Consider the following 27,312-nt stretch of genomic DNA (forward strand, 5'->3'; position numbering starts at 1 on the left):
TCTGATGAATAGACAAATTATAATTATTTGGCAAATTTTGGTTTTAAGTTTATTGTTTGCAAACATCCAAACTATTATACTATAGAAAAACAGTACAGCTAACAAATAAAAAACAGTTTAATGCACCTGCAAATTTATGATTTTACAGGGCAGCATATCTGAATCATGCCAAGATATGTTACCAATGTACTGGAGCCAAATCGCTAATATACAGGATTTATAACATACTGGCAAATTATGTACAGGCCAATGCTAAAAGTTAGGAAAATGCCAAAAACGTTTAACATTTTAATAACTAAATGGTTTGTAAATAGTGCTCTGCTTTCTGTGTGACCCACACATCTTAAGGTCAGAAGATGACATTTTATTTGTGAAATCTTTTGCTGGAGTCTTTGGCGTGGTCCATGAGCAGCTGGCAGGGAGTAAACTGGTTACCATAAACCTCCTCAAATCGCTTCATTTTCTGGACCAGTTTATCGGCTCCAAACGAATCCACGAAACGGAACGGGCCTGAGATGTGAGTAAAATCATTATATTATTATCATCCATCAGCACAATGTTCATATTAAATCACTTCAACACTATACGTTGTCTTATATATGTCTTACCTCCCAAACAAGGTGGGAAGCCGAGTCCAAATACGGCACCGATATCTCCCTGTACGGGGTCAGGCAGGATCCCTTCTTGCAGACACAGTACGGCCTCGTTCACGAATCGAGACACAAGCCGATACTGAACATCTTCATCACCAGAGCTAAAGAGTCACAGAGAGGAAGAAGAGGAGTTTTTTATGTAATGAAAGCTAAACTTTGTCTAAAGTGTTTGAATGATGGATGACTTACACAGCAGGGGGCGCTGTAAGTTTAAAACTCTTGAGAATTTCTTCAGCACCGGAGTTCACTTTCTTTTCCTTTGACTTGACTCCGTATACGTAACAACCTTTTCCTGACTTTCGTCCTAATGTTCACACATACACATAATTAAAACTTTCAACATGACAAGAAAAGTTTTTGTTTTACATTAACAATTTATTCCCTTTTACTGCATTTCCCAAATCTCTTAAAGGTGCTTCTTTGGAGATTAATAGTGCCAGCACCCTTCTGTGTTTCAGATGTACCTTTGAAGCCTTTCTGGACCATCATCTTCAAAACCTCAATGTTTCCTCCTCCGAATCGTGTGCCAAATGCCTTCCCGAGATCCTCTGCAACATGAGCCGCCACATCAATACCGACCTCGTCAGCAAGAGTCGCCATGCCGACAGGAAACCCGAATCCTGTCGTCAGAGCATCCAGTTTCTTAGGCCCGACTCCTTCCTGTATTCGAGCGATAAAAGAGATTACAGACGATCTAATAGGATCATAAAAATAGTTTTGATCTAACAGCCCATGTTGACCTCTCATTGCATATGAATATGCAGGCCTGTTTTGATTCGTAAAATACCTGCAATACTCTGACAATCTCTCCTAACATGGGAGCCAGGCAACGTGTGGTGTAAAACCCCGGACCGTCCTGGAAGGTCACAAATCGGAATAACAGTAAAAAAGACAATGTGAAATATTCACAAACACCTTTATATAAAATGTTAAACATGAAACACGTTCTCACCCCCACCACTATGATGACCTTCCCCTGTTTGAGTCCCACAGATACAGCGGATGCTGTTGTGTCTCTGGATGTTTTATTTGTGGTGATGATCTCCAACAATTGCATTTTATCCACCGGAGAGAAATAATGCATCCCAATCACCTACAAAACACAAACCCACGTGTAAGTAGTGTACTACATCACCATTAACCTTAAAGGATTATTTCAAAAATCCAGATAATTTACTCACCACCATGTGATCCAAAACGTTGATGTCTTTCTTTGTTCAGTCGAGAAGAAATTATGTTTTTTGAGGAAAACATTCCAGGATTTTCTCATTTTAATGGACTTTAATGGACCCCAACACTTAACAGTTTTAATGCAATTTAAAATAGCATTTTCAAACGACTCTAAACGATCCCAAACGAGGCATAAGGGTCTTATTTAGTGAAACAATTGTCATTTTTGACAAGAAAAATAAAAAATATGCACTTTTAAACCACAACTTCTCGTCTATCTGCGGTTCTGTGACGAGCCAGCGCGACCTCACGTAATTGCGTAATGCCGTGGAAAGGTCACGTGTTACATATATGAAACGCACATTTTCAGATCATTTTAAACAATAAACTGACATAAAGACATTAATTATTATCATTCGGCATACAACAATGTCGGAACGGTCCTCTTTCTTCACACTTGTAAACACTGGGGCGTAGTTTTGCATACGCCATCCGTGACCTCTTGACGTGATGACATATTACGTGTGGTCCCGTTGGTGCGTCACAGGACAGGAGATAGACAAGAAATTGTGGTTTAAAAGTGAATTTTTTTTTCTTGTCAAAAAGGACAATCGTTTCGCAAGATAAGACCCTTATGCCTCGTTTGGGATCGTTTAGAGTCCTTCGAAACTGCAATTTTAAATTGCATTAAAACTGTTACGTGTTGGGATCCATTCAAGTCCATTAAAATGAGAAAAATCCTGGAATGTTTTCCTCAAAAAACATAATTTCTTCTCGACTGAACAAAGAAAGACATCAACATTTTGGATGACATGGTGGTGGGTAAATTATCTGGATGTATTTTTTTAAGAAAATGGACTAATCCTTTAATGACGAATACCAAAAAATAACAGAAGTCAGTGTAAAAATATAGTATAAAACATAAAAAATAATGCAACACACACCTTCTCAGGTCTTTTGCTGGCGGCTGCGATGTCTTTAATGGGTAGAGCTGATGTATTTGTGGCAAATATGCAGTGTGGAGGAATGACCTGTACACGGGTAAAACTCACTGTCTTATCTGAAGTTAACCACCTTTTAATATTTTTCATGTTAAAACACATGCACTTATATATCTGAACTTACGGCCTCGACCTCCTTCAGCACTTTATGTTTGATTGACAGGTCTTCAAACACAGCCTCAATGACCATGTCTGCGGTGTCAAAGCCATGATAGTCCAGCTGTCCTGATAGCATAGACAGGATCGAGTCTCTCTCAAATGTCGTCAGACTTTTCTTCTTCGTTTTGTCATTAAGCCTGAAAAAAAAACAATGAAATATTGATTTTTAATAAAGGAAATAACAGTTTAAAGTTTTAGTTATAACTAAATATTAAATTAAAACTTAAATATTCAAAACATATATTTTATTAAATCTGCTAAGAAATGCATTATATTGGGTACCAAATGAATTCCCATGACTTTACGGTGAATTAAAATTTTTGTATATAAATTTAAAAAATCATTTGATCAAGATTGCGCTTAAAAAACAGTTTAGTTTGGTATAACTACTATAGACATAGACCTTGACTTTTTCATTTTTCATATTTCCATCTTTTCTTAAGGCCATGAAAAGTTACATCACTGACATCTAGTGGCTCTTTCTTGTAATTGTCTCTTTCTGATGTCCCACACCACAAAAAATGATTTTCAAGAAAAAAAATCTTAGTATTTTTCTCTTGTTTTCAGTAAAAATATCTAAAAATTCTTAAATTAAGATGCTTTTTCTTGATGAGCAAAACGACCCAAGAAAATAAGTCTAGTTTTTATCCCAAAAATATCAAATTTAAGTGATTTTGTGCATAAAACAAGCAAAAAAATCTACAAATGGGGTAAGAACATTTTTTTTTTCTTAAACACTAAATTCAAGAAAAATTTGCTTACCCTATTGGTAGATTTTTTTGCTTGTTTTATGCACAAAATCACTTAAATTTGATCTTTTTGGTCTAAAAACTAGACTTATTTTCTTGGGTCATTTTGCTCAAGAAAAAGCATCTTAATTTAAGAATTGTTTGATATTTTTACTGAATTTTTTCTTTAATTTCTTTTTCTTGAAAATATTTTTTTGCAGTGCATTTATGACCTGCATTTCATGTCTCACTAGAGTTGCAAAGGGGTGGAAAGTTTCCATGGGAACCGATTCTGGGGAATTTTGGAAATTTTCCAAATTGGAAACTTAATGAATCTATTTGGAAATTAAGGGAAATTAATATCATATACAAACATACATTAACATTTAGTTTGGTCATAAGCAGAAATGCATTGAAGAATCCTAATACTTACGCTCATCAAGCCGGGATTTATTTGATGAAAAATCTATTTTTTTATCAAATAAATGCAGGCTTGATGAGCATAAGAGATTCTTTCAAAAATAATAAAAATAGTAATGTTTTCAAACTTTTGGGTTGTATGGTATTTCTGTATGCTAACAGAAAACTGCCTAACAGAATGTAGGAAAAGTTTTAGTAAGCAGTGTGCACAGGGCCGCCTTAACCTAATGTGAGGCCCCGGGGCTAAGAGGTTTTGTAGGCCCCCCTTCCCCTCGATTTATAGTCTAATTTTTTTTTTTTTAAGTGTAATATCTAGGTAATCTACATCACAAAATGCATTAGTTTCTTTCGAGACATACAACTGTGAGTTTTCCCTCTTTGAGCCAGAAAACACCATAATATTGTTATTAACATATCACTGAGCCCACTTGAGCATAAACACAAGACACTTTATTAACAACCACACACAGCAACATGTGGTGATAATTAAACCAAAATGTGTGAAAGTATATATGTTTATAAGCTTTATATTTATATAGTTTTTGGAATATACAAATTTGCAGAAAATTGCCACTCATACTTAAATGCTCACCACAGTTTTAAAAATATAATAAGTTAAAGTTAGTTTTAAAGTAAAAATGCATTAATGATAACAAAAGATAAGTCTTTATAGACTGAATCTTGTTAAATGCATTAATGATAACAAAAGATAAGTCTGACAGAATCTTGTTTTTTAATCAGTTATTTATTTTGTAGGCTATTGAAGATATAGTATGCATTGTATTTAGTATTTATGCATACATAAGCATGTAAAACGACCAAGTATGAATATGCACAAAACAGACAGGGAACATACCTGTATATAAGATCTTTAGATAATGAGATTATAATGGTGCTATCAGGGGATGATCATTTGAGATGGTCTTGTCGCTCTTTACTTTCTTAGACTTGCACCTTTACCGTTGCGTCTCTTTCTCGTCTTTCTAAACCAACAGATGTGTGTACTGTGAGCTAACGTCGCGTCAAACATCGCTCCAGCTGCGCACGCGTCACTGATATAAACGCGAGTAAACTTAAACTTTATAACGACTAACAGCATTATGTGCGGGAACTCCTTTCTTAATTTAGCGGCACAGTTTCTTGTGCACTTTTGGAGAGACTTCTGCATGCCAGCTGCACGAGCACAGAGAGAGCGAACGAGCGAGCGCGCGCACGAAAGAGAGAGAGACCTGCACCTCACTAGTGCTTATTATGAAATTTCAGAAATTACTCTTTCATTTGTTGGTGGATTATTTCCTGTTTCTCTGTCATACTCAGTCTAACGTGCAGGAATGTCAAGTTGACAACGCGCACTTAATTACATTACGCGGAATAAAAAATATGTTACGTCTGACATTTTATTTCACGTTAAGTTACAACGGACCAATCAGCAGCCATGTAACGTTCAATTAGAGTGATTGACAGAAAACCTGACAAGTTACAAAACAATATGACCTTTTCAGCTCGCAAACTTGGGAGGCCCTTGAACTTGGGAGGCCCCTGGGCTTCAGCCCAGGTAAGCCCGTGCATTAAGGCGGCCTTGAGTGTGCATATGAGAAATGTGCAGGGTAAAAATTGCATTAAATCTTCTTGTTTTAAACAAAATTGTGTTGCAAGTCCTTGTTATAAGGCAATTTCCCAGTTTATTCGCTTTAATTCCCATATATTCCTGTTAATTCCCATGGAAAGTTTCCAGCCTTGAAAATTCCTGGAATTTTGTAACCCTATGTCCCACTAAAATTCATATAGTTTAGGGGACTGATACGACACATTTTCATAAACATCTAAAGCTCTACTAACAATTCGTCTTTATCTTAGATTTATATTTTTTACCAACCCCTTGTACACCTGTTGTTGACCTCTGCCGAGTCCTTCTTGTGTCGTGTCCTTCAGGATGGTGGCCACACCTTTGTCTATTGTTACCTGGGCGATACCTGCTCCCATAAGCCCCGCCCCTAGGACAGCTAGCTTCCTAAAAAATAAAAAACTCATTATTACACCCAATCATACTAATGTCCCGATGACATCCTCAGCCCCTCCCACTTCACATACCTAACGTCTCTTTCCGGCTTCCCGAAGTGGTTCTTTTTGCAGGCCACCTGACCGTGATACAGACCAATCAGAGCTCTGGACTCTGATGTCATCGCTAACTTACCAAAGTTCTAGAAATGAGAGGTCAGAGGTTATGATATAAATATAATACAGTGTTATAGTTTCAATAATTTTAGCACGGTTAAGCAGGTGTCCCTCAATTCCCCTTACTGTGGTAAAATCAATGTAGTGGATGGCCTCTACTAGTATTAAGTAAGAAATAATTTGACTTGGTCGTTTTGAGAGGTCAGGTGTGCGTTTATCCAAAAACATAATGCACACCCGTGGTGGTACATTTCTCAACCAATCAGAATGAAGCATTCAACAGCCATGTGGTATAATAGGTGTTAATGAAGAAATTACATGCGGTAATACTGACCTCAGATTCAGCCTTATATCCAGCATCTTGACCGCTTTCAATGCCCGTCTGCACGCACTAACACACAAACACAGTTCCTGAGCCAGTGTATATGTATACTGTCTGTGTCTCAGCACAGGTAAGTGTGTTTACCTCTATGATCTTCAGTGGAGCAGGGTAAAGCCCTTTGCTTTGTTTCATAACTTTGCTGTGGACAGTTTTGTAGATCTGTTTTCTTACTGGGGGCAGACCCATCACAAAATCCTGCACCCCTGAAACATATAAAAAGTTTCTTGAAAATGACTCAACAGTCGATCAGTCTTTATCTGTGTGCGTGTCTCTTACTCTGCATTAATCCTTTCTTCTTTTCCACAGTGACCTTTTTAGCAGCGAGACCTTTAGCTAAATCCACAGCCACTTCTTCCAGATACTCAATAGTCCTCTCTTCTGGACTCTTCAGACCTGGACCTGCACACAGATCATGTATAGGCAGTAGGTTGTTATTGTTATATTACATAAATAAGCCCTGAAAGTGTCATCAGGACCCAACGTGAAGTTAAGGGTCTTGTATCACACTGAACCCTACAAAAAAGACTTTCTTACTTAGCAGTTTTGTCTACAAATGTCTAAAAATTCTTAAAGCAAGATGCATGTTCTTGATAAGAAAATAAGTCTAGTTTTTAGATAAAGATATATATATATATATAAAAAATTTAAGGTAATTTGTGCATTAAACAATAAAAAAAATCTGCCAATGGGAGTAAACTAATTTTTCTTGGATTAAGTGTTTAAGAAAAAAGTTCAAGATTTTTTTACCCCATTGGCAGATTGTTTTGCTTGTTTCATGCACATATTCACTTAAATATATATATTATATTTTTTATAAATATATTTTATATTATATTTTTATAAATATATTTTATATTATATTTTTATAAATATATTTTATATTATATTGTTTATAAATATATTTTATATTATATTTTTATAAATATATTTTATATTATATTGTTTATAAATATATTTTATATTATATTTTTATAAATATATTTTATAATATATTTTTTATAAATATATTTTATACTATATTTTTTATCAATATATTTTATACTATATTTTTTTTAAATATATTTTATATTATATTTTTTGAATATATATTAAATATATTTTTTCTCGAAACTAGACTTGTTTAATTAGATCATTTTGCATATTGATTTAAAAATGTTTAGATATTTATACTTAAGTCATTTTCTGCAGCGAAAGGGGCTTATTTCACGATACAACCGGCTGTCTGTACATTATTTTGCTTATTACACGGTTACTTACCTCATAAGTTATGTAAGGAATATGGAAATGCAAAAAATATAATCATTAAATATTGATTAAAAATATTTTATTTGCTCATTTTAAATCAATGCAGACCTTCCATGAGGAATTTTTTTTTTACTTTAGGTTTTAAGATAAGACAAGACATTCAAATGTCATTTGTGAATATAATGCCATTGATGTTATTAAAAGACCTATTTAAATTGCATTTTTGTGTAATATTAAATTCTGAAAATGATTTGCAGCATCCAGGTTATTAGTTTTAAGCGGTTGTTATCTAATCAGGGTTGGGGAGTAACGGATTACATGTAACGGGATTACGTTATCAGGATACAAAAAACTAGTAAAAAACTTACTACGTAAAAAAAAAACATAGTAATCAGATTACATTTGCATCCTGTAAAAAATGGGAATACGTTCAGGATGACAAAGATTTACACTGATTTTTAAGCACTGCTTGACTATACAGTAATGTGACGAGATTTTTCAAAGAAATAAGGACAAAACCTTTTTTGAATATTTTCCTCTTTTGATTGTTGTTGGGTTACTAATTAAATTAATTTCTGTAAATCACTTTTTCCCTTTTTACAATGCACTGATATGATATTAAGTGGCGGTTTCCCGGACAGGGATTATACTAGTCCTAGACTAAAATAAATGTAAGGGCTGTCCAAACTGAAAACAACTTGAACTGACATATCTTAAAATATATGTGACCTTGAAGGAATCCAAAAGTAATCAGATTACATTACTTTTATATTTTGGTGCTTGGATTAAGTTACTGAATGCTTTTTTATGCAGTAAATTGTAACTAAATACATTTAAAAAGTTACCCTCCCAAGTTAGGAAATAACAAACCTGCAAATGTCACGACTGGCCAATCAGAATCAAGCATTCCAACAAGCAGTGTAATAATTATTTTTATGCTTAATGTTAAACCTTTGATCATAAATCTCAGGGGAAAACTTGTTTACAAAACTTGCAGTGTTACCATAAACTCCCATTAAAAAAAGGAATCATAAGGGAGCATCTTTAAATAAATAAATAAATAATCACCTAAAGGATCCACTAGCTGATGCACAAGACCCATTTTTTTGGCTTTATCTGCACGAATATTTCTTCCAGTCAACATCATATCAAATGCAGCAGGCAGGCCCACCTAACACACACACAAACACACACACATATCAATTGCAGAAACTGTAAAGAAAATAATATCTAAAGTAAGGGAGTGTCAGTAAACACCTCACCATTTTGGGCAGTCTCTGAGTCCCTCCGGCCCCGGGCAGCAGCCCTAACATCACCTCTGGGGTGCCCAGAATCGTCTTTTTACTCTTAGTGGCCACACGGTACTGACAAGAAATAGCAAACTGAGAGAAAAACAGAACCGAGTGTCAGCAATCTTGCACACACGACATACCGGAGAGTTTAAAAGCAGGGGAATCGGGTTTACTTCTGCTGTCTAAGACTGTCACAACAAAGATTCGATTTCAGAGACGTACTTTTCAGTAATATCTGCTGCTAGGGACTTTTATGGATGACTTTTTATTCAAATCACAAATCACAGTTGAAAGACAACTTCAAAATGATTCAATAATAAAACTGTGAATCACAAGAACGAGCGCTGACCTCCAGACCGCCACCCAGACAAGAGCCATTAATAGCAGCCACAATAGGGATGGGAGATTTCTCAATCTGTTTAAACATCTTTTGACCTTCCTGTGACAGTGATGTCACTTCCTCTGCTGTCCGGCAGGCCTGGATCATACTGAGAGAGAGAAAGAGATGCTGATGAATGTGAGTCTTTCATGACCCGATGAATGCGTTTTTCTATGTGCGTGTATGGTACTTGATGTCAGCTCCTGCAATGAAGCTTCCTGGTTTTCTTGAGATGAGAACGGCGCTCTTTACTGCTGAATTCCCCCAAATCTCTCTCATCACCTCTGTCATCTCCGCCTGCATCTGCTTTGACAGAGTATTCACCTGCACACATGTGATGCAAAAGAAACCCAGAAGAGTTGCTGTTGTTGAGCATTTGTTAATGTCATCTTTACAAATACAATTTATTACATCAGAAGAATTAAGATATAAGATAACAAACCTTTGAGTTAGGATCATTGATTCGCACGACAGCGACCGTGTCTTTGACCTCATAACTGACATGAGTGCGTGCTATAGAGAGAGAGAAAAAGAGAGATTGATTTGAATTGAAAACATTAAAAATGTTTTTATCATCCTGAAGGCTTTATTTAGTTACCCAGCACAGCTGATGACACAGAAAGACGTCTCTGTCCATGACCTGTGACCCAAAACATAAAAATACACAATTCACACATTAATAATTATTATTAATTGTATATATATATATATCTTATTTAAAAACGCTTCAGTTTTTCTTTTAGAATGAGAGTTGATAAACATGTTCATACAACAAAGTACCATAGTATTACCATAAAACAGGGTACATTCATGGTAAAACCGTGCAGTATGGTAGTGGTGGTAGTACTATGGCAGTGGGGAACCTTCAGGGCCTTCTACGCCTTCAGAGAAGGCCTAAAAAAATTAATAAAAAGATTTTTTATAATAATAATACAAATAAATAATATAGTATTCAATAAAAATATGTTTTTACATTTTAAAATTTCTATTTAATTCAATTTAATACAATACATGTAATATATTTTCTCTCATCTGTTCTAACGTTAAGCTTACTGTCAGGTTCATGTCATGAAAACATCTAATCCAATCAGAATCGTCTGTCTCTATTAAGGCCCGGTTATCTGGCTCATTCATTGGTTAGGACTTCATAAATCCCAGGGAAGGCCAAGCTATGTGTTTTGGTGTGGAGAGTGACGGGCAAATCGACCAATCACGTTTTGATTTCAAGGGGGCGGGTAAAAAACAAAACATTGTAAGCCTTCATGAAGTCCTAAGCATGCAACAAACTGGATGCGAGCAGCCGTCGAACACCAAAGACGAAGATCATAGACCGTTAATATTAATACAGTCTAGTGCCCCGAATCTCTGCGGTGAGAGTGGTTGAGGTAAATGGCGGAAAACGTGATTGACGTTGTGGTTAGCTTGATAGGGCTGAGGTAAAAACGAAATAACTTAAGCGCGTACTCGTGAAGAGCACAGCCGGGAGAAGCGCGTGCAAAGGAGACTGTGCATATGACGCGAACACGAGTAAAATAAAGGGTTTAATTATACTTAAACTTCCTGACAGTTTCACTTGTTACGTGAGGATAGTAATGACTGACAGACGACGCCGAATTACATACAATATAATTTCCTAACTAAATCTGAGAGAATGCGAAAACATTCAAATATTTTTTTCCCCGCTATACTCGATGGGCAGGGCGGAGATACATTTTGGTAGCCCTCGGGGCTCGGGCTAGAGATTTTGCGAGCCCTGGATATCTTATAACAACAGGTATAAGCCACAAGGAGGTGCACTGAGAACGCAGGGTGCTATATTTCCCCTTATGAAAAAGGCTAACAAGGTATCCTACAGCTAAATATATATTTCCAAAAAATAAATTAAAGAACATAATTTAAGCTTGTTAAATGCAAATTTACAGAGCCCCTGACTGTCATTACAGAGCAGCAGAGTCTGTATTTGTGTTTATCAGTTAGATTAAAGTAATTTTAAACTTTAAAACTGCATTTAAAGGCAGACAATGCCCATTCTGTAATTTAACTTTGCGTGCTCAGAATTTTTACACGTTCACTGTATGATTTAACAAAATACAAATAGCCTAGTATTATGGATGGAGAGGCATTTGCACTTTATTGCATATTTTGAAGGCCCAGCTGAAGTACCCACGGTTCGCCACTGTACTATGGTATCCTTTGGTGTACATAACATAATGTCCGTAATCATTCAATGTTTATCATTATGGCATCACATCTTTTTACTATATAATTAAAATATGTAACACATAAAACTGTGACCTTTGGCCCAGTATCCTCAAAATGTGACCTTTGTCCCAGTTAACTCCCTCCCTCCCACCTGTCACAGCGACTGACTGTGTGCATCCATTCACAGAACTGTATATTAATAATAATACTTACTATATAAACTAATGCATGAAATAAATAAACGTTTGAGGTCAAACACAACACATTAAAAACAAATGGTGCTTGTATATTAACACTGTAACAAGGGTATCACAATATAAAACAGACTGTTATGATGCTAAACATCTTCAATACATATACTGTAATAACAAATACTTAGGGTAAATTAATATAGTAACCGTGGTTACGTCCTAAAACCACAGTTACTACAAGTTATTGTTATTACAGTAAACATGTGGCCACCACAGTAACAAACAAAAAACAAACAAACAAACAACATAAAGTTTAAATTGCATAAAGTTTAAAGTACACTGTTTAACTTTTCTTACATAAAACGATATTATATAAATTAATATTTACTGTACCTGTAAGTAACGTTACCTGCTGTAACCCACTGACCTGAAGTCACAAAACTGGGTCAAAGTTCATTCATGCGGGTTACCATTTAACCTAAACTTATCTCACTCCGTAATATCGCATATTTTCATATATAAAATTATATAAAGTTGATATATGTTTGTTACCTGTAATAGTATTTACTGTTCGGCAGCAGCAGCCGCGAGCCAGAAGCAGTCCTGTACTTGCCATCTTCCTGAGTGACGCCACGACCACTGCGCGCACACGTACGCACCAGCTCGTGTCCGCGAAAGGCAAAACTTTTCATCTAGTGTATAATTTTAGTTTAATAAATTGATTAAGATAGATTGATTTAGGTCTGATAAGTGTATTGCTGTTTGTAAAAGTGTACATTTAAATTACAATTTTAAGAAATGAAATGCATAATAACAACAGGTTTAATCTCATTGTTTAATAGATACATTTTTCCAAGAGCAATTTACAGATTTCTATCAAATACATATATGTGAATGCAAATGCCGATCTTTATTTTATCTGTATTTTAAATATTATTTTCGCTGTACAGTCATGATCAGTCATATAATTCCCCAGCCATCCCGGACAATTAGAATAAGTGAACTCACATTAAAACTTGATTATTTAAAAAATACACGTACATTTATAAGTATAATTAATACAATAAAACATTAAAGAATAAAAATAATTAATAATACACATCTTTCATCAGTATATTCCAAAAGTAATATCGTTTCTCGTAATTTGAGTTTATGCACATATCCATTAAAAAGTTTGTGCCAGTTATGCGTATAACGCAAAAAACACACACAAAATATAACTAAATTGTTTTATGGTCAAATAAGTTCCGCAGGCTTTCTCTGGTCTTTTGCGCAGGCATTGAATTGGGCTGCTAGGTTTCCGCGGGGTCCTGTTGCTCGTGCAGTGCTGTAGTCATTGGACAGACGCGACACATCAAACTCTACCTTCATAGCACCACAGGTAAAACATATACATTAATGCGCGTTTAACGACAGGCACATAGTTTATATGATAAAGGCTTATTGTGGTCTTAAACCGTGTGAGACGTGCAGAGGAATTTACCACTAACGTTACACTAGTTATTCGTGTCGAAGTTTGTTGATCTTGTGCAACATTACTCTGTTTTTACTTTGAATTTACGGTCATCTTTGGTTATGTTGTGGTCGGTGTAGGTTAATAATGAGTTTAAGATCTTGACCAGCTGTTAAAGTGTTTAATGTCGCTCTGTGTTTGTCCTTGTACAACCGGCTGACAGAATTAGGTGAAGGGTCACACACATACACGCGCGCGCGCGCACAAGATCAGTGTCAATACACCTACATTATAATTATTAATGTTACATACGTTCCACGTCATCTCATAAATCTACGTTGTTGCCCAAAATGTATGTGCTTGTGACACACTCAATGTTATTTGAATGTCATTGCATTAGATTGCATTATCAAAGAATGTAATATCTGGAAGCACTAATATGATATATCTACAAATCGCTGAAATGATATTCTCTATATATCACATTATAATATATATGGTCATAAATTGGATCTCAAAAAAATGGCTCGGGTTTGTTTCACTTTATTTGTTAATCTATAATGCAAATGCATCGGACAATTTTAAGTGTAGTTTAAAGGGGACGTTTCACAAGATTTTTTGGGGTGGTTTCCCGGACAGGGATAAGCTTAAGCCAGGACTAGGTCGTAGTTGAACTATGAAATATTGCTATAACAAACATGCCTTACTAAAAACATTACTTGTGTGCATTTTGAGGCAAACCAAAATGCACTGATGTATTTTCAGATTACATTTATTTTAGTTTAGGACTAGTCTAATCCCTGTCCGGGAAACCGCCTATTTAAGATGTAAAATAAATTTTTGGTGTCCCCAGAGTGCATGTGTAAAGTTTAACTCAAGCTTATAGATAATTTATTATAGCAGGTTAAAATCAACATATTGTAGGTGTGTGCAAAAATTTGCTGTTTTGGGTGTGTGCTTTAACATGCAAATGAGCTGATCTCTGCACTGAATGGCAATGGGGTGATTGGATAGTGCAGTTTAAGGGGGTGGTATTTATTATCCCCTTCTGACATCACAAGGGGAGACAAATTTCAATGACTTATTTTTTCACATGCTTGCAGGGAATGATTTACCAAAAAAAGTTACTGTTTTTTTTTCACATTTTCTAGGTTGATAGAACCACTGGGGACCCAATTATAGCACTAAAACGTGGAAAAGTCAGATTTGTGATATGTCCCCTTTAAGTGTCCGAATGTTTTCTAGTGGTGGTCACTATTATTTCATACAATAATGATAAAAAAGCAATGAAAGTGATTGGGTACTGTAGGTTTTAATGCTGAAACTCAACTAGTGACTTTCCCTATTTTTCCTGCCAAATTGTATTATTGATATTTTAAGGTTAAAATTTTCATCCAGGTGTCACACTGTTGTTGTCTGAGATCTTGTGATATGTTTCAGCAAAGTTTCAAATAAAATATATTTCTGGAAAGTATTTTCATTAAATAGCACCAAGTTGAATTTGTAGATTATAACTAAACCTGCTGTGTTGCACTGAAATGATGGTTTGGAATATAATATTCTCTCATAAATTTGGTTTCCACATAGTTAATGATGGCATCGATGTTGATGAATTCTCTGAGGAGCGGTCCAGTGACATCTTTGCAGGCCGCTCGATTCGGTAAGACGGACTGGGTCTCAGCAGAGCTAATGAACACTTCATGTTATTCAGACAAGTGAAAAAATACTGAACGTGTGCATGTCATTACTGCTCATTAAAACTGTATAACAATGACTTTCTGTCCTCTCTCTCTCTCTCTGTCTTCAGCTGCTCGTTCTCTCAGCTCGTCTGCCCATCTGCAAGCTCAAGGTAGTGTGTCAGGTCAATATTGACCAGCTCTCATGTATATCAGCTGGCATAAATACTCAATAACAAGTAGTTGATTTTATTTTTCGTGTAATTTTTGTTGTTGTTTTTGTCTGTGACTGTTATTTTCAAACAGCAAAGAGCAAGAAAACCCTTGCCAAACCAGGAGTGAAGAACATTGTTCTGGTGGAAGGCGTTCGAACCCCCTTCCTCCTGGCTGGCACTACGTAAGTTTTTGTTATGAGGGAGCAGATTACAGGAGACTAAATAAATGTTGTAGATTGAAAATTATTCAAACCCTAAGTACCTTAAACTTTTGAAATCCACCACAAGAAGTTTTGCTGATCTGACGTTACCTTGATTTTTTTTCCTGATCAAGGTGACAATATCATGTCATACTTTCAGTCGAATATTATTTTGTATTTTTGTAGTGATACACCAGCCTGAATAAGATTAGTCTCTTTAGAATGTGACACTGTTACAGTAATAAAGTAAATATGTGTGTTTTTCATTTCTATTCTCTGTACATTTTTATCATTAGATACTCTGATCTGATGCCCCATGATCTGGCCAGAGCTGCATTACAGTATGTCAACACACACACACACACACACACACACACACACACACACACACACACACACACACACACACACAAATATATGGGATACATTTCTTAATCCCCATTTTAACTTTCCTAGTAAAAACTAAATCTGAACATGTTTGAAACATCATTTAAGAAAGATAAATGAAAGCACAACTACATTAGAGCATAAGTATTGGCAAATATATAAACAAGTAGAAATTAGGACAGTTTTGCTGTCTTACACAAAATGTCTTCTCGAATAAATTTGTTTTGATTTGAGGCTCTTGAGACATTATTACTGAATACTGATTTAGAAAATGAGTCTTTCCCGATAGCGTTTAAAAAAAAAATTGCCAGCCAGCGCCAGCATTTTTCATGATTTTTACAAAAGTTTAATAAAAAATGTTATACTTTAAATATATAAACATACAATTTATTAGATGAAAGAACAGACCCTCTGCTTTCAAAAAAAAAGTTTAATCCTACATCCATTGGTTCTCTTTTATCACCTCTCAAATACGGGTAGATTTCTTCTAAAAGACAAAAAGCTGAGATAATTCAATTTTTGTGAAAGACTTTTGATAGAGATCATTAGGGGTGTGCATTGGCACTGCCCTCACAATTCAATTCAATTACGATTCACCAGGTAACGATTCAATTCAATTCGATTCTACGATGCATTGCGATGCATCAGAATTCTACTGTACACAACAAGGCAAATTTTTAATAAGTCAAGTAGTAAACTCAAGTGCAACTATTCTCAACAAAAACGAAAGCTGACCAGGGCTCGCAAAATTTTAAAATCCCTGGTAGCCCTTCGGGCAGACACTCTTTAATTTTTGGTAGCCCAAAATGAATATAAGTAGCTAGAATAAAAAATACACTGTTTAATGTAGAATATTGATAAATCCTGGATTTCCATGTAAGCCAAATATTCCTGCCCATCCCAGCTAACAATTTGGTTCCCAAAATGTTCCCCTATTTTCCAAGGTTTTTGGTTAGCCAGGAATGTTTTCTTTAAGAAAATAAACATTCCCCTAATGTTATTTTTAGGTTATTTTAACGTTCCCCTAACGTTAGAATAATTTAATTGTTATATTACTGAAATATTATATGAATGTATTATAACACAGGTTATTTTTTATAAAAAAATACCTCAACACATCACACATTGTATTTAGATAACATGGTATTTTATCAAATATATAAACAACCAGTGACTTTAACACAATATAGAAGACTTAAAGCAGATATTTATTAAAAAGGAATAAACATAATTCCCTTTATGTTCCCCTAATGTTAGACTCTGAGGTAAAACGAAATGACAAACACACATTCTATTCGCTTTAGGTAAACATATCTTACCACTGCTGTTTAGTCACCTATCAGCTACATCAATAGGCTAGACGTAAATCACTCAAACATATTTTCCTTCTCACATATTTAAGTTACTAACTGAAGAAAGAAAAAAAATACGATGAAACAATGTTAGTCTATGAGGTAAAAATGAAATGACGTTATTTTATTAAATGACTTGAGTTCGCGCAAGCAGGTGCTCGTGAAGAATCTAGCCGGTAGAAGCGCGTGCAGAGGGTCGCGCGCATATATCAGACGTGCACATTAGAGGATGAGTTTATTTATGCTTTCACTTCATTTCCTGACAGTTTCACTTGGTACGTGAGGATAATGACTGACAAGAGGACACCGAAATACATGCAATATGACCTAACTAAATCTGAGACAAAGCAAAAACATTAAAATATTATTTCCTCCCCAAGATAGCCCGACAGGCAGGGTGGAGATACATTTTGGTAGCCCGACAGGAATTCACAATAGAAACGCGACGTCGGGCTAGCGATTTTGCGAGCCCTGCCCGAGATGAGAATTGTACACACAGCGTAAGTCTTGTTCCCCATTAACTTCATAGAATCCGAAATGTGCCCATATGTCCACTTTCCATGAAAAAGGGTGCGCTTTTATTTACCCGTCTATCACGGTCATCTCCAGAAAATAAACAGTGACATAATCGATTATGGCATTTGCTGCATCGATGCTGAATCGTGCATGTGCGCATTGCGATGCATTGCCGAATCGATTATTGTTGACACCCCTAGAGATCATATGCACAGCGATCTTTAAAACATACACGGAGTTCTTTCTTGTTCACACAAGGCGTTACTTCAGGGTTGTATAAGTTGCTGAAGTGCGCCACCTGGTTGATAATAGCGGTATTGCTGAAAGCCGGAAATTCTCGTCATTGGCAGGGAAGCGTTTTCTCTTAATTGACGAGATAACTCGTCAATGGCGGGGAAAGAGTTAAGGGGGTCGCACACCGGACGAGAAGCACCGCCTCGCGTCTAGGACAACTTGGAGGTATCGTACACAGTAAGTGCACATTAAATATTGCGAGCTTAGTTAGATAGTCAGCTTAGTCAGCGTCTACTTAAACATGCTAAATATACATTAGCAGCAAATGTTAATCCCTAACAATTTGGGACACATATGATGTTATGTAATGATTAACTATGTAAGTGGCGCGATAGGGATTTGAGCAGTGTCCAGAGTCACAGCAGACAGACACCGATGGTGTCCGTACATTCAAAGAAAATAATGTGTTCTGTTTTTAGTTTCATGGCGCGGCGCTTCTTGTCCGGTGTGCGACCCCCTTTACTAAAGCAATAAGCCCCAAGAAGCAGTGGGTTACCAGTGCATTTAATATAGCAGCTAAGGAGCGTTGTTGGGCACTTAGCTGTTATAAAATGCACTGTAACACCACTGCTTCGCGGGGCTTATTGCTTTTATAAAACGGTTCATAAAATGAAACACAAATAATGTAATTATATTAGTACAAATATTACTATTCTGCCAAACAAAGTAGTTCCTCAGAATCAAGTGTGGCTGAAACAGAGCGTAGTTCCCAACCAACATAGACACAGCAAAGAAACATTAAAAATATGATTTTAGACTGTCGTGTTTTCAACATTCATCTAATTTATACATTAACATTATTGTGCAACTGTTGAAGTGATTATCAAATATGCTTGCAAGCATGCTTAACTCTTTCCTCATCAGCGCTTTTTAGTTTTTTTAAGTTGCCACCCAGTTGTAGATTAATGCCTTACAGAAAAATGATCTTCTTTAAATAAACATAAAATATCAAATGAAAGAACAGACCCTGGAGATAATTCAATTTTTTTGAATGACTTTAGTAAGAGATCAGATTCAGAGCCTGATCAAAACTGCGGTGTTTCGCCACCCAGTGGATAATAGCGGAAATGTGAATTTGAGGTAGACTTTGAATTTGAACATTTTCTCTTTATTGACAAGATGACTCAACAACATTAATTGTCATTTATCTGGATATCGCCATTAATTGTGCAATTGTAGACAAATTAAAATTATGATTAAAGACTGTGGTGTTTATTTTCATAAATCAGTACGCAGCAACAGTGGCGCAGTGATACTTATGTAATGCGGTCTGATCCGTGAGTTTACCGGGGTATTTTATCACGGATTAGAATGCGTTTCAACCAATCAGAATGAAGAACCAGAACTGCCCGTTTTATAAAGTATATTTGGCAACACTTTACATTATACTTATGTATACCACGGGCTGTTAAATGCTTTGTTCTCATTCAATGCACGCTCTACAGGTGTGCATTATTTTCAGTCAATGCACTCCTATGAAGTAGTTCCAGGTCTGTGGACCGCATCACAGTTTCATATCACTACGCCAACTGAAATAACACATTTATTTAATAAAGAAAAATAAATATATGTGTGGCCATGTTGTGGAACACCCACATTTTAAAACACTTTTGTATTTGTCAAACATTAGTAAATGAATTAGCTAACATAAACTAACAATGACCAGTACAGTTTTTCAGTATTTATTAATCTTTGTTAATGTTAGTTGATGCCAATACAGTTGTTCATGTTAGTTCATTGTGCATGAACAAATGTTTACAGTTACAAAACATGTAGTGCTAAAGAAATTTTGTTCATTGTTAATTCATGTTATCTAATGCATTTACTAATTTTAACAAATACAACCTTATTGTAAAGTGTTAGCGTATATTCTGTTTGTGTATCTCCAGGGGTCTTCTAAACAAAACCAGCCTCCCTAAAGATGCCGTTGATTATATCGTCTATGGAACTGTGATTCAGGAAGTGAAGACCAGTAATGTGGCCAGAGAGGTCAGTCTGTCTTCTGTTAAAACTGTCTGAGATGATAGCATTTGGATTGTTAAAGCGATTTCTTTCTAAAAGCTTTCATATTAATAGAAAGCACCTTACATGCATTGATCATTTTTTTTGTAAGAGTGTTTATGTCTCTCTGATAGATTTTATTCATGCATTACTGTGTAATTCATTTTGGGTGTTTTGGGGAGATTAAAAAGTTTAAACTCATGTAAGAGACTTTTGATTCTTGTTTCTAGGTATGAAATGAACTAGAAAAGAAGTTAATCTGAAATTAAATGTTTATATTTTTGTCTTAGGCGGCACTTGGTGCTGGATTTTCAGATAGGATTCCTGCTCACACAGTGACAATGGCGTGTATTTCTTCCAACCAAGCAATGACGACAGGTACATGTACATTAGATTTACATTTATAGCATACGCTTTTATCCAAAGCGACTTTGTCAATGCATTACAAGACATACACAGACACGCACACGCAGACACAGACGCACGCAGACACAGAAACACACGCACGCAGACACACACGCGCGCGTGACGCATAGACACACACACACGCGCGCGCGCAGACAGAAACGCACAGACACACACACACACGCGCGCAGACACACACGCACAGACAGACGCGCACACAGAGACGCACAGACACACGCGCACACAGAGACGCACAGACACACACGCGCACACACAGAGATGCACAGGCACACACACACGCGCACACAGAGACGCACAGACACATACGCGCACACAGAGATGCACAGACACACACACACGCGCACACACAGAGACGCACAGACACACATGCGCACACAGAGATGCACAGACGCGCACACAGAGATGCACAGACACACACACGCGCACACACAGAGACGCACAGACACACATGCGCACACAGAGATGCACAGACGCACACACAGAGATGCACAGGCACACACACAGAGATGCACAGGCACACACACGCGCGCACACAGAGATGCACAGACACACACACGTGGGCACACAGAGATGCACAGGCACACAAACGCGCGCACACAGAGACGCACAGACACACACACACACACACACACACACACACACACACACACGAGATGCACAGAGACGCGCGCACACAGTACTCCACAACATTGTGCTGATTGTTGTTTATTTTGTAGCTGTCGGTTTGATCGCTTCTGGGCAGTGTGATGCTGTGGTTGCTGGTGGGGTCGAGTTTATGTCAGACATTCCGATTCGCCACAGCCGTAAGATGAGGAAGACGATGCTGTCACTTAACAAGGCGAAGACTCTCGGTGCTCGACTTTCTCTGCTGGGCTCCATCCGACTCGCTCACCTTGCACCTGAGGTACCGTACACATAATATACTATAAATACTGTAAGAAGGGCCTTGTTAGCTCTCCTCAACAGTCCATTTGACATTGTTCACACTTATAGACACACTGTGTCTGTGTGTTTAGCTGCCGGCTGTAGCCGAATTCTCCACAGCAGAGTCTATGGGTCACTCCGCCGACCGCCTGGCGGCTGCGTTTGGTGTCACCCGTGTGGAGCAAGACGAGTTTGCTTTGAGATCGCACACTCTTGCTAAGAAAGCTCAGGACGCTGGACTGCTCAATGATGTCATCAGCTTCAAAGTGCCAGGTGACCAATAAAACAGTTAGACACTGATAACATCACTCGACTGTGCAGTCAAATAAAGATTTTATTGTTGCTTGTTGATTTTGTTAATTCACTTTGAAACTAGTTACATTATCTAGTTTAATTTTGTCATCCACGATGGATTACTCGAATTTGTCTGGATATTGTAATGATACGTGTGTCACAGGGAAGGATATAGTGTCGAAAGACAACGGGATCCGTCCCTCCTCCATCGAGCAGATGGGCAAACTGAAGCCCGCCTTCATTAAGCCTCACGGCACTGTGACGGCCGCCAACTCCTCCTTCCTGGTCAGACGAACTTAATTTATTTAATCTTATTTGATTTAATGAATCATTGCACAAGATCTGTCACTCAAAGTTGAACTGTGTGTGTGTGTGTGCTCTCTCAGACTGATGGTGCGTCTGCAGTTTTGATCATGTCAGAAGAGAAAGCTTTGGCTATGGGTTACAAGCCTAAAGCGTATCTCAGGTACAGACATGAGAGTAGTGCCTCAAATCAAATAAACTACCACCGACAGCATCTCTGAACTCACAACAGCATCTGTGTTTTAACTGATCTGTGAACATTTGCCCTTGAATAATGTTTGATGGGGGTTGATGAATAGTTTGAGGGATTTTTCAGAATGCATTTTTTCTAATATTGATTTTGACATAAATAATGGTAAAATATTGTATCACGGAGTATAAACATCACAACTTCTGCTCATCTTCTGCTCACTCTGTTGTTGTTGTTAATATATTTTATTGTGTCTATATGTTTTTATATACAGAGATTTTGTGTACGTGTCTCAAGACCCAAAAGACCAGCTGCTTCTTGGGTGAGTTTCTGCATATCGCTCTTTCTCTATGACGTTGGTTGTATGTTGGTTTTGCAATTGCGTTGTTGTGTTATACAGCATGGCGTGTGAGTTTGTGACTGACATTTGTTCAAGCTGCGGTAAAATTTGACATTTTGTAGTTCTTTGTAATGATTTCTGTTTGGTTTGGGTTAAAAGTTAAATTTTTTCCAAGGAAATTTTTTATTGAGCAAAATTGTTTAAAACATAAAATGAGAGCCCACTTAACATGAAAGTTTTCTGTCTTACCCATATCTGTTGTGTTTGTTTCTCAGGCCGACCTACAGCACTCCAAAGGTCCTGGAGAGGAGCGGTCTGACCATGAACGACATTGACGTGTTTGAATTCCATGAAGCTTTTGCTGTAAGCATTTTTATGTTTTACATTTCTGTGCGGTGTATTTGTTGACCCTGGACCACAAAACCAATCATGAAGGTCAATTTTTTAAAATAATAAGCCTTTAATTGATGTATGGTTTGTTAGGATAGGACATTATTTGGCTGAGATAAAACTGGAATCTGAGGGTGCAAAAAAAATGAAAATATTGAGAAAAATCGCATTTAAAGTTGTCCAAATGAAGTCCTTAGCAACTCATAATGCTAATAATAAAAACAATTTTGATATATTTATGGTAGGAAATGTATAAATATCTTCAGGAACATGATCTTTACTTAACTCTTTCCCTGCCATTGACGAGTTATCTTGTCAAATAAGAGAAAACGCTTTTCTGCCAATGACGCTTTCCTGACAAATTTTTACAGTAATCTATATTTCCGCTATTATCCACTAGGTGGCGCGCTTACTCAACTTATAAACATTAAAGCATCCACTGATTCAAAAACAGTAAAAACTGTGTTTTGTGTACAAAAATGCATTTATTTCAGATTTTTGCTTAAAATTTATTTTTGAAAAAAAAACCTAACCATATTTGAGAGGTAATAAAAGAGAACAAATGAAGATAGGATGAACATTTTTTCAGTTTTTTTTTTTGTGTATTTGTTCGTTTGAAAGCAGAGGGTCTTTCCTTCATTTGATATATTGTATGTATATAAAATAATAATTTTATAACATTTGAAATATTGTATATAAAATTAGAATTAATATTATAAAAATCTATTTATATTTATATATTTAAAGAAGACATTTTTCTGGATGACATTTAATATTTGTGAAAATCACAAAAAATGGCAACTTAAAAAAAAAAAACGCTGGCTGGGAGAGTTAATATCTTAATGACTTTTGACATAAAAATGAGATATTTTTGACCCATGCAATGTGTTTTTGGCTTTTGCTACAACTATACCTGCTTTTGTGGTCCAGAGTCTCATGTTGTTTTATTTCTTATGTGCTTCATCTGCTTTTTCTAATTCATTAAACTCTCTTTTTGTTTCTCAGGGTCAGATCATGGCAAATCTAAAGGCGATGGACTCTGACTATTTTGCACAAACATACATGGGCAAAAAAGCTAAGGTAAGTGCTTTTAAAAATTCTCAAAATAAAATGGACATGATGAAAACAAACGTTTTATTTCATGTTTTGCTTTAAATCTAGTGTCATCAACAGATTTGTGTGAAGGTTAAGTTTAGGATAAACATGTATGAGAGGCTGTGCTATAAGTCTGTGAATAGGTTGTCACTACAGTAAATTGGTTAAGACATCATAAAAAATATTAGACACACAATTTTATTAAAATGTTGTGATTCTTTAGGTTGGTGCCCCTCCAATGGAGAAATTTAACACATGGGGCGGCTCTCTGTCACTCGGCCATCCCTTTGGTGCCACAGGCTGTAGACTGGTGACCACTGTAGCTCACCGACTGCAGAAGGAAGGAGGACAGTACGGCGTAGTGTCAGCTTGTGCTGCTGGAGGACAGGTGGGGATGCCCAAACACGCACACAATCTCTTAAATATTATACATATTGTATAGACGCAGCACCTCAACGTAAACCAAATATTCTCAATGTTTCTCTTATATTTCTGTTTCAGGGTCATGCTATGGTGATTGAAGCATACCCACAATAATCTCTATAGCTACAAGTACCGTAGAGTCTACGGCGTAGACTAACGCACTGTACACACACACATAGATTCTGTAAATATGCCTCGAAATGCCTTGAGAAGAATTGTTGCTGCAAGTTATCTGGAAGTTCTTGGTAGGAAATGATGCTTGTGAGTTGGCTGTAAACATTAACATTATTTGAAAATGTTTTAACGGTAAAAACAGAAGATACTCCAAGGTAAATAATATGACGTTTTTGCATGTTGAAAATAGCACTTAAAACAGGCCAGTTGGTTTCAGATGTTAAACATCAAGTCTGGAATTGTCACCTGAAAAGATGTGATATGGAATCTAGCAGTCTAGATTTATTAATGTACTATCCAGATACCAAGCTCTCTAAAATCCAGACAACTCTTTAATTTATCCATCATGTCTAACAGATTGTTTTGTTATTACTGAGAAGTGTCAGGATTGGCTTGAAGGTTTAGATCAGCTGTAAAGACAAAATCGCTTGAACGTACCAGTGCCTCAACGCTGTGGAAGAGTTTTGTCTTGTTTCCCATCTTTTTCTAACAATTTCTACAAATAAATGTCATTTGAAATCAAGTTATGCTTTTTTCGTGTTAAGTTCTGTTAAAGTGGCTTTTACATTTATTTTGTGTTCTGTTTTATGATTTACTTTATATTAACTTGATGTCATTTACAAACATACTGCTAAACAAAATGTATGTACATTTATGAACATTAAAATAAAATGTTATATTAATTTAATAAAATATGGGATTTATTGAATTATATAATTCCCATATTGTTAAGAGTTTTCCTATTTTGTTAGACCGCTTTGGAAAAAATGTCTGCTAAATGTTATGGAATTAAAGGTTTGTTTGTGTTTTGTTTATAAAAAAATGTTAAATAAAAATCGATACTTTATAATAATCTTATTAAAATTAATATTTAGAATTTTTGTTATTGTAAAAAGTTATTTTACTGTAGAAATAATGGGATAAAATCAATCACAATATCTAGAATAATGGCGCTTAAAGACAGATTGCGTGAGACAGCGCAGCGTTACGTCACATGCAGCAGCGCGCGTCTTTGAAACGCTATTTACCAAGTGAATAATTGTATTCATACGCACCCAGAGGATCATAAATCTGCAAAAATTCCCTTAGTGGGTAAACAAAGGTTTCAAGTCCTCAGAAAATGAACAACAAATATCGCCGTCGGACTGAAACTCAGCGCCGTCGCGATCCCATGTGTGAACGCCCCCACCCACCTCACTCGCTTCGCAGTTTCTTTTCATCCCTTGCCATTATTTTCCATCAGATTGCAAATTCTTTAAAATGTAGGGTTCATTAAATTATTTTTAAATGAATTAATTCCAATATTTTTGCAAACAACTATCACGCCTCCAGCCTACTTCTATATTTGCGTATTAATGTTGTTATTTGTGCGGAAAAGTTTTCGGGGAGGTTCAGAGATCTTGAACAGGAGTGAGATGGAGAGGAAAAAATGTTTTCAGATGCAAAACGGAGTAAAATGTAAATAGCGGTTGCGTGTCGTTTTTTGTTTTAACCTTCAAACGCCGAGAACCCGCGAGACGGGCGTCGCAGCGCGCGCTTTGATCAGCCGCGCGCCTTTTATGCCGTTTGACTGGAGAATGCGCGCGGTGCTGTCGGTACAAATCTGCCTCACACTCCTCGCCCCGTCAAACGGAGAGAGAAAGAGACGGAGGTGAACGAGCTGGAGCCTAGTGGAGGGAGACTCTTTAATCTCGTCCTTCTGTATGGGTTTGCACCTGCGCGGGCTTTCAAGAGGAGCACGTGCGGCCCCGTGCGCCTCCATTTACCGCGCGACGTTTCCGGCTGGCGCTGCGAGGCCGTAAAGACAACACAAGCTGTGAGGAGAATGTATGTTATAACTTTCAAAATATACCACAAAAGCCCGTGGGAACCCAAGGTAGTTGTTTATATAGGATAAATCTGTATTCTAAACTTAATTTGGGGGAATTTCCTGTGGGTGAACTGTCGAAGATTATGAAAAAAAATTAAACTCAGATGTTGTTTTGTTGTTTCATGACTCAGAATTCCAAGATTTAGCTTCATTTAGTTTTTGGACAACCCTGCTAAAAAAACAATAGACACCATCACATAAATTCTATTGGTTTTATTTGGAATTTTATTGGTTCTAATGGAATATGGCCCAAAACACACTACAGTGTTGTGGTTTTAATGGTAAAAGCTAATGGTTCCTATTGGTATTTTAATGGAAACCATTAGAATTTTCTGTAATGGTTTTATTGTTTTTTTCAGCAGGGAAGGTGGATTTCACTCACAAAAAAGTTGCAGCATGGTAATTCTTCAAATACCTTCTTTGGTAAGTTACTCAAAAAAGCTATTAATTACTAGTTACTATTAGATCTTACTAAAACATGCATTTTAACATGAGCCTTTAAATTGTTATGTTAAATCCACTATATAATTGTTCTACAGGCCAGTCACAGTATTTTGTTAAATTACTGTAAGTTAACTGTAATTAAATTACTGGAAAAATAAGAGTAATCTCTTTATATTCCTTTTCAAGGAAAATGTAATTACATTACAGTAACTAATTACTTTGTTACTAGTTATACCCAACACTGCCTATGAATAGCCTACCATGTAAATATCAGCACATCAATATGCTAACTGTTGAGCGCAATGGTAAACATGGTGCACAAATCAGATGGTGGCCATTATTTTACAC

At 36.4% G+C, this 27,312-nt stretch overlaps 2 protein-coding genes across 2 annotated transcripts; one reads left to right on the forward strand and one right to left on the reverse strand.

Annotated features, from left to right (window-relative positions):
• Positions 1 to 23: 23 nt before the first annotated feature.
• On the reverse strand, positions 24 to 12,663 carry hadhaa (hydroxyacyl-CoA dehydrogenase trifunctional multienzyme complex subunit alpha a). The gene is made up of 20 exons (XM_065256412.1): positions 12,550 to 12,663; positions 10,203 to 10,244; positions 10,047 to 10,117; positions 9,795 to 9,928; positions 9,575 to 9,713; positions 9,196 to 9,315; positions 9,002 to 9,104; positions 6,965 to 7,087; positions 6,773 to 6,891; positions 6,641 to 6,697; positions 6,223 to 6,332; positions 6,008 to 6,142; positions 2,949 to 3,120; positions 2,768 to 2,854; positions 1,606 to 1,746; positions 1,441 to 1,509; positions 1,118 to 1,313; positions 843 to 957; positions 609 to 754; positions 24 to 510 (listed from the first exon to the last, which is right to left on the reverse strand). Exons 1-20 carry the CDS (start codon positions 12,611 to 12,613, stop codon positions 365 to 367), a joined length of 2,289 nt encoding a protein of 762 aa, XP_065112484.1. The 5' UTR covers positions 12,614 to 12,663; the 3' UTR covers positions 24 to 364.
• A 600-nt stretch (positions 12,664 to 13,263) lies between these two features.
• hadhb (hydroxyacyl-CoA dehydrogenase trifunctional multienzyme complex subunit beta) lies at positions 13,264 to 25,173 on the forward strand. Its single transcript, XM_065256411.1, has 16 exons — positions 13,264 to 13,378; positions 15,038 to 15,110; positions 15,258 to 15,299; positions 15,433 to 15,523; positions 15,838 to 15,882; positions 19,980 to 20,079; positions 20,382 to 20,469; positions 21,234 to 21,421; positions 21,534 to 21,714; positions 21,899 to 22,020; positions 22,122 to 22,201; positions 22,503 to 22,550; positions 22,844 to 22,931; positions 23,964 to 24,038; positions 24,277 to 24,441; positions 24,555 to 25,173. The coding sequence occupies exons 2-16, from the start codon at positions 15,041 to 15,043 to the stop codon at positions 24,588 to 24,590; spliced, it is 1,419 nt and encodes a 472-aa protein (XP_065112483.1). The 5' UTR covers positions 13,264 to 13,378; positions 15,038 to 15,040; the 3' UTR covers positions 24,591 to 25,173.
• The last annotated feature ends 2,139 nt before the right edge of the window (positions 25,174 to 27,312 follow it).

Source organism: Paramisgurnus dabryanus, chromosome 12, assembly GCF_030506205.2.
Source record: "Paramisgurnus dabryanus chromosome 12, PD_genome_1.1, whole genome shotgun sequence".
Taxonomy (NCBI): domain Eukaryota; kingdom Metazoa; phylum Chordata; class Actinopteri; order Cypriniformes; family Cobitidae; genus Paramisgurnus; species Paramisgurnus dabryanus.

Excerpts from the sequence above, each read along its gene's own strand:
- hadhaa (XM_065256412.1), bottom strand. The coding sequence starts at position 12,613 with ATGGCAAGTACAGGACTGCTTCTGGCTCGCGGCTGCTGCTGCCGAACA. Across the intron at positions 10,118-10,202 it reads TGTGTCATCAGCTGTGCTGG|CACGCACTCATGTCAGTTAT; the intron begins GTAACTAAATAA and ends CTCTCTCTATAG. Across the intron at positions 6,698-6,772 it reads CTCCACTGAAGATCATAGAG|TGCGTGCAGACGGGCATTGA; the intron begins GTAAACACACTT and ends TTTGTGTGTTAG.
- hadhb (XM_065256411.1), top strand. The coding sequence starts at position 15,041 with ATGATGGCATCGATGTTGATGAATTCTCTGAGGAGCGGTCCAGTGACA. Across the intron at positions 22,021-22,121 it reads CCGCCAACTCCTCCTTCCTG|ACTGATGGTGCGTCTGCAGT; the intron begins GTCAGACGAACT and ends GTGCTCTCTCAG. Across the intron at positions 24,442-24,554 it reads CTTGTGCTGCTGGAGGACAG|GGTCATGCTATGGTGATTGA; the intron begins GTGGGGATGCCC and ends TTTCTGTTTCAG.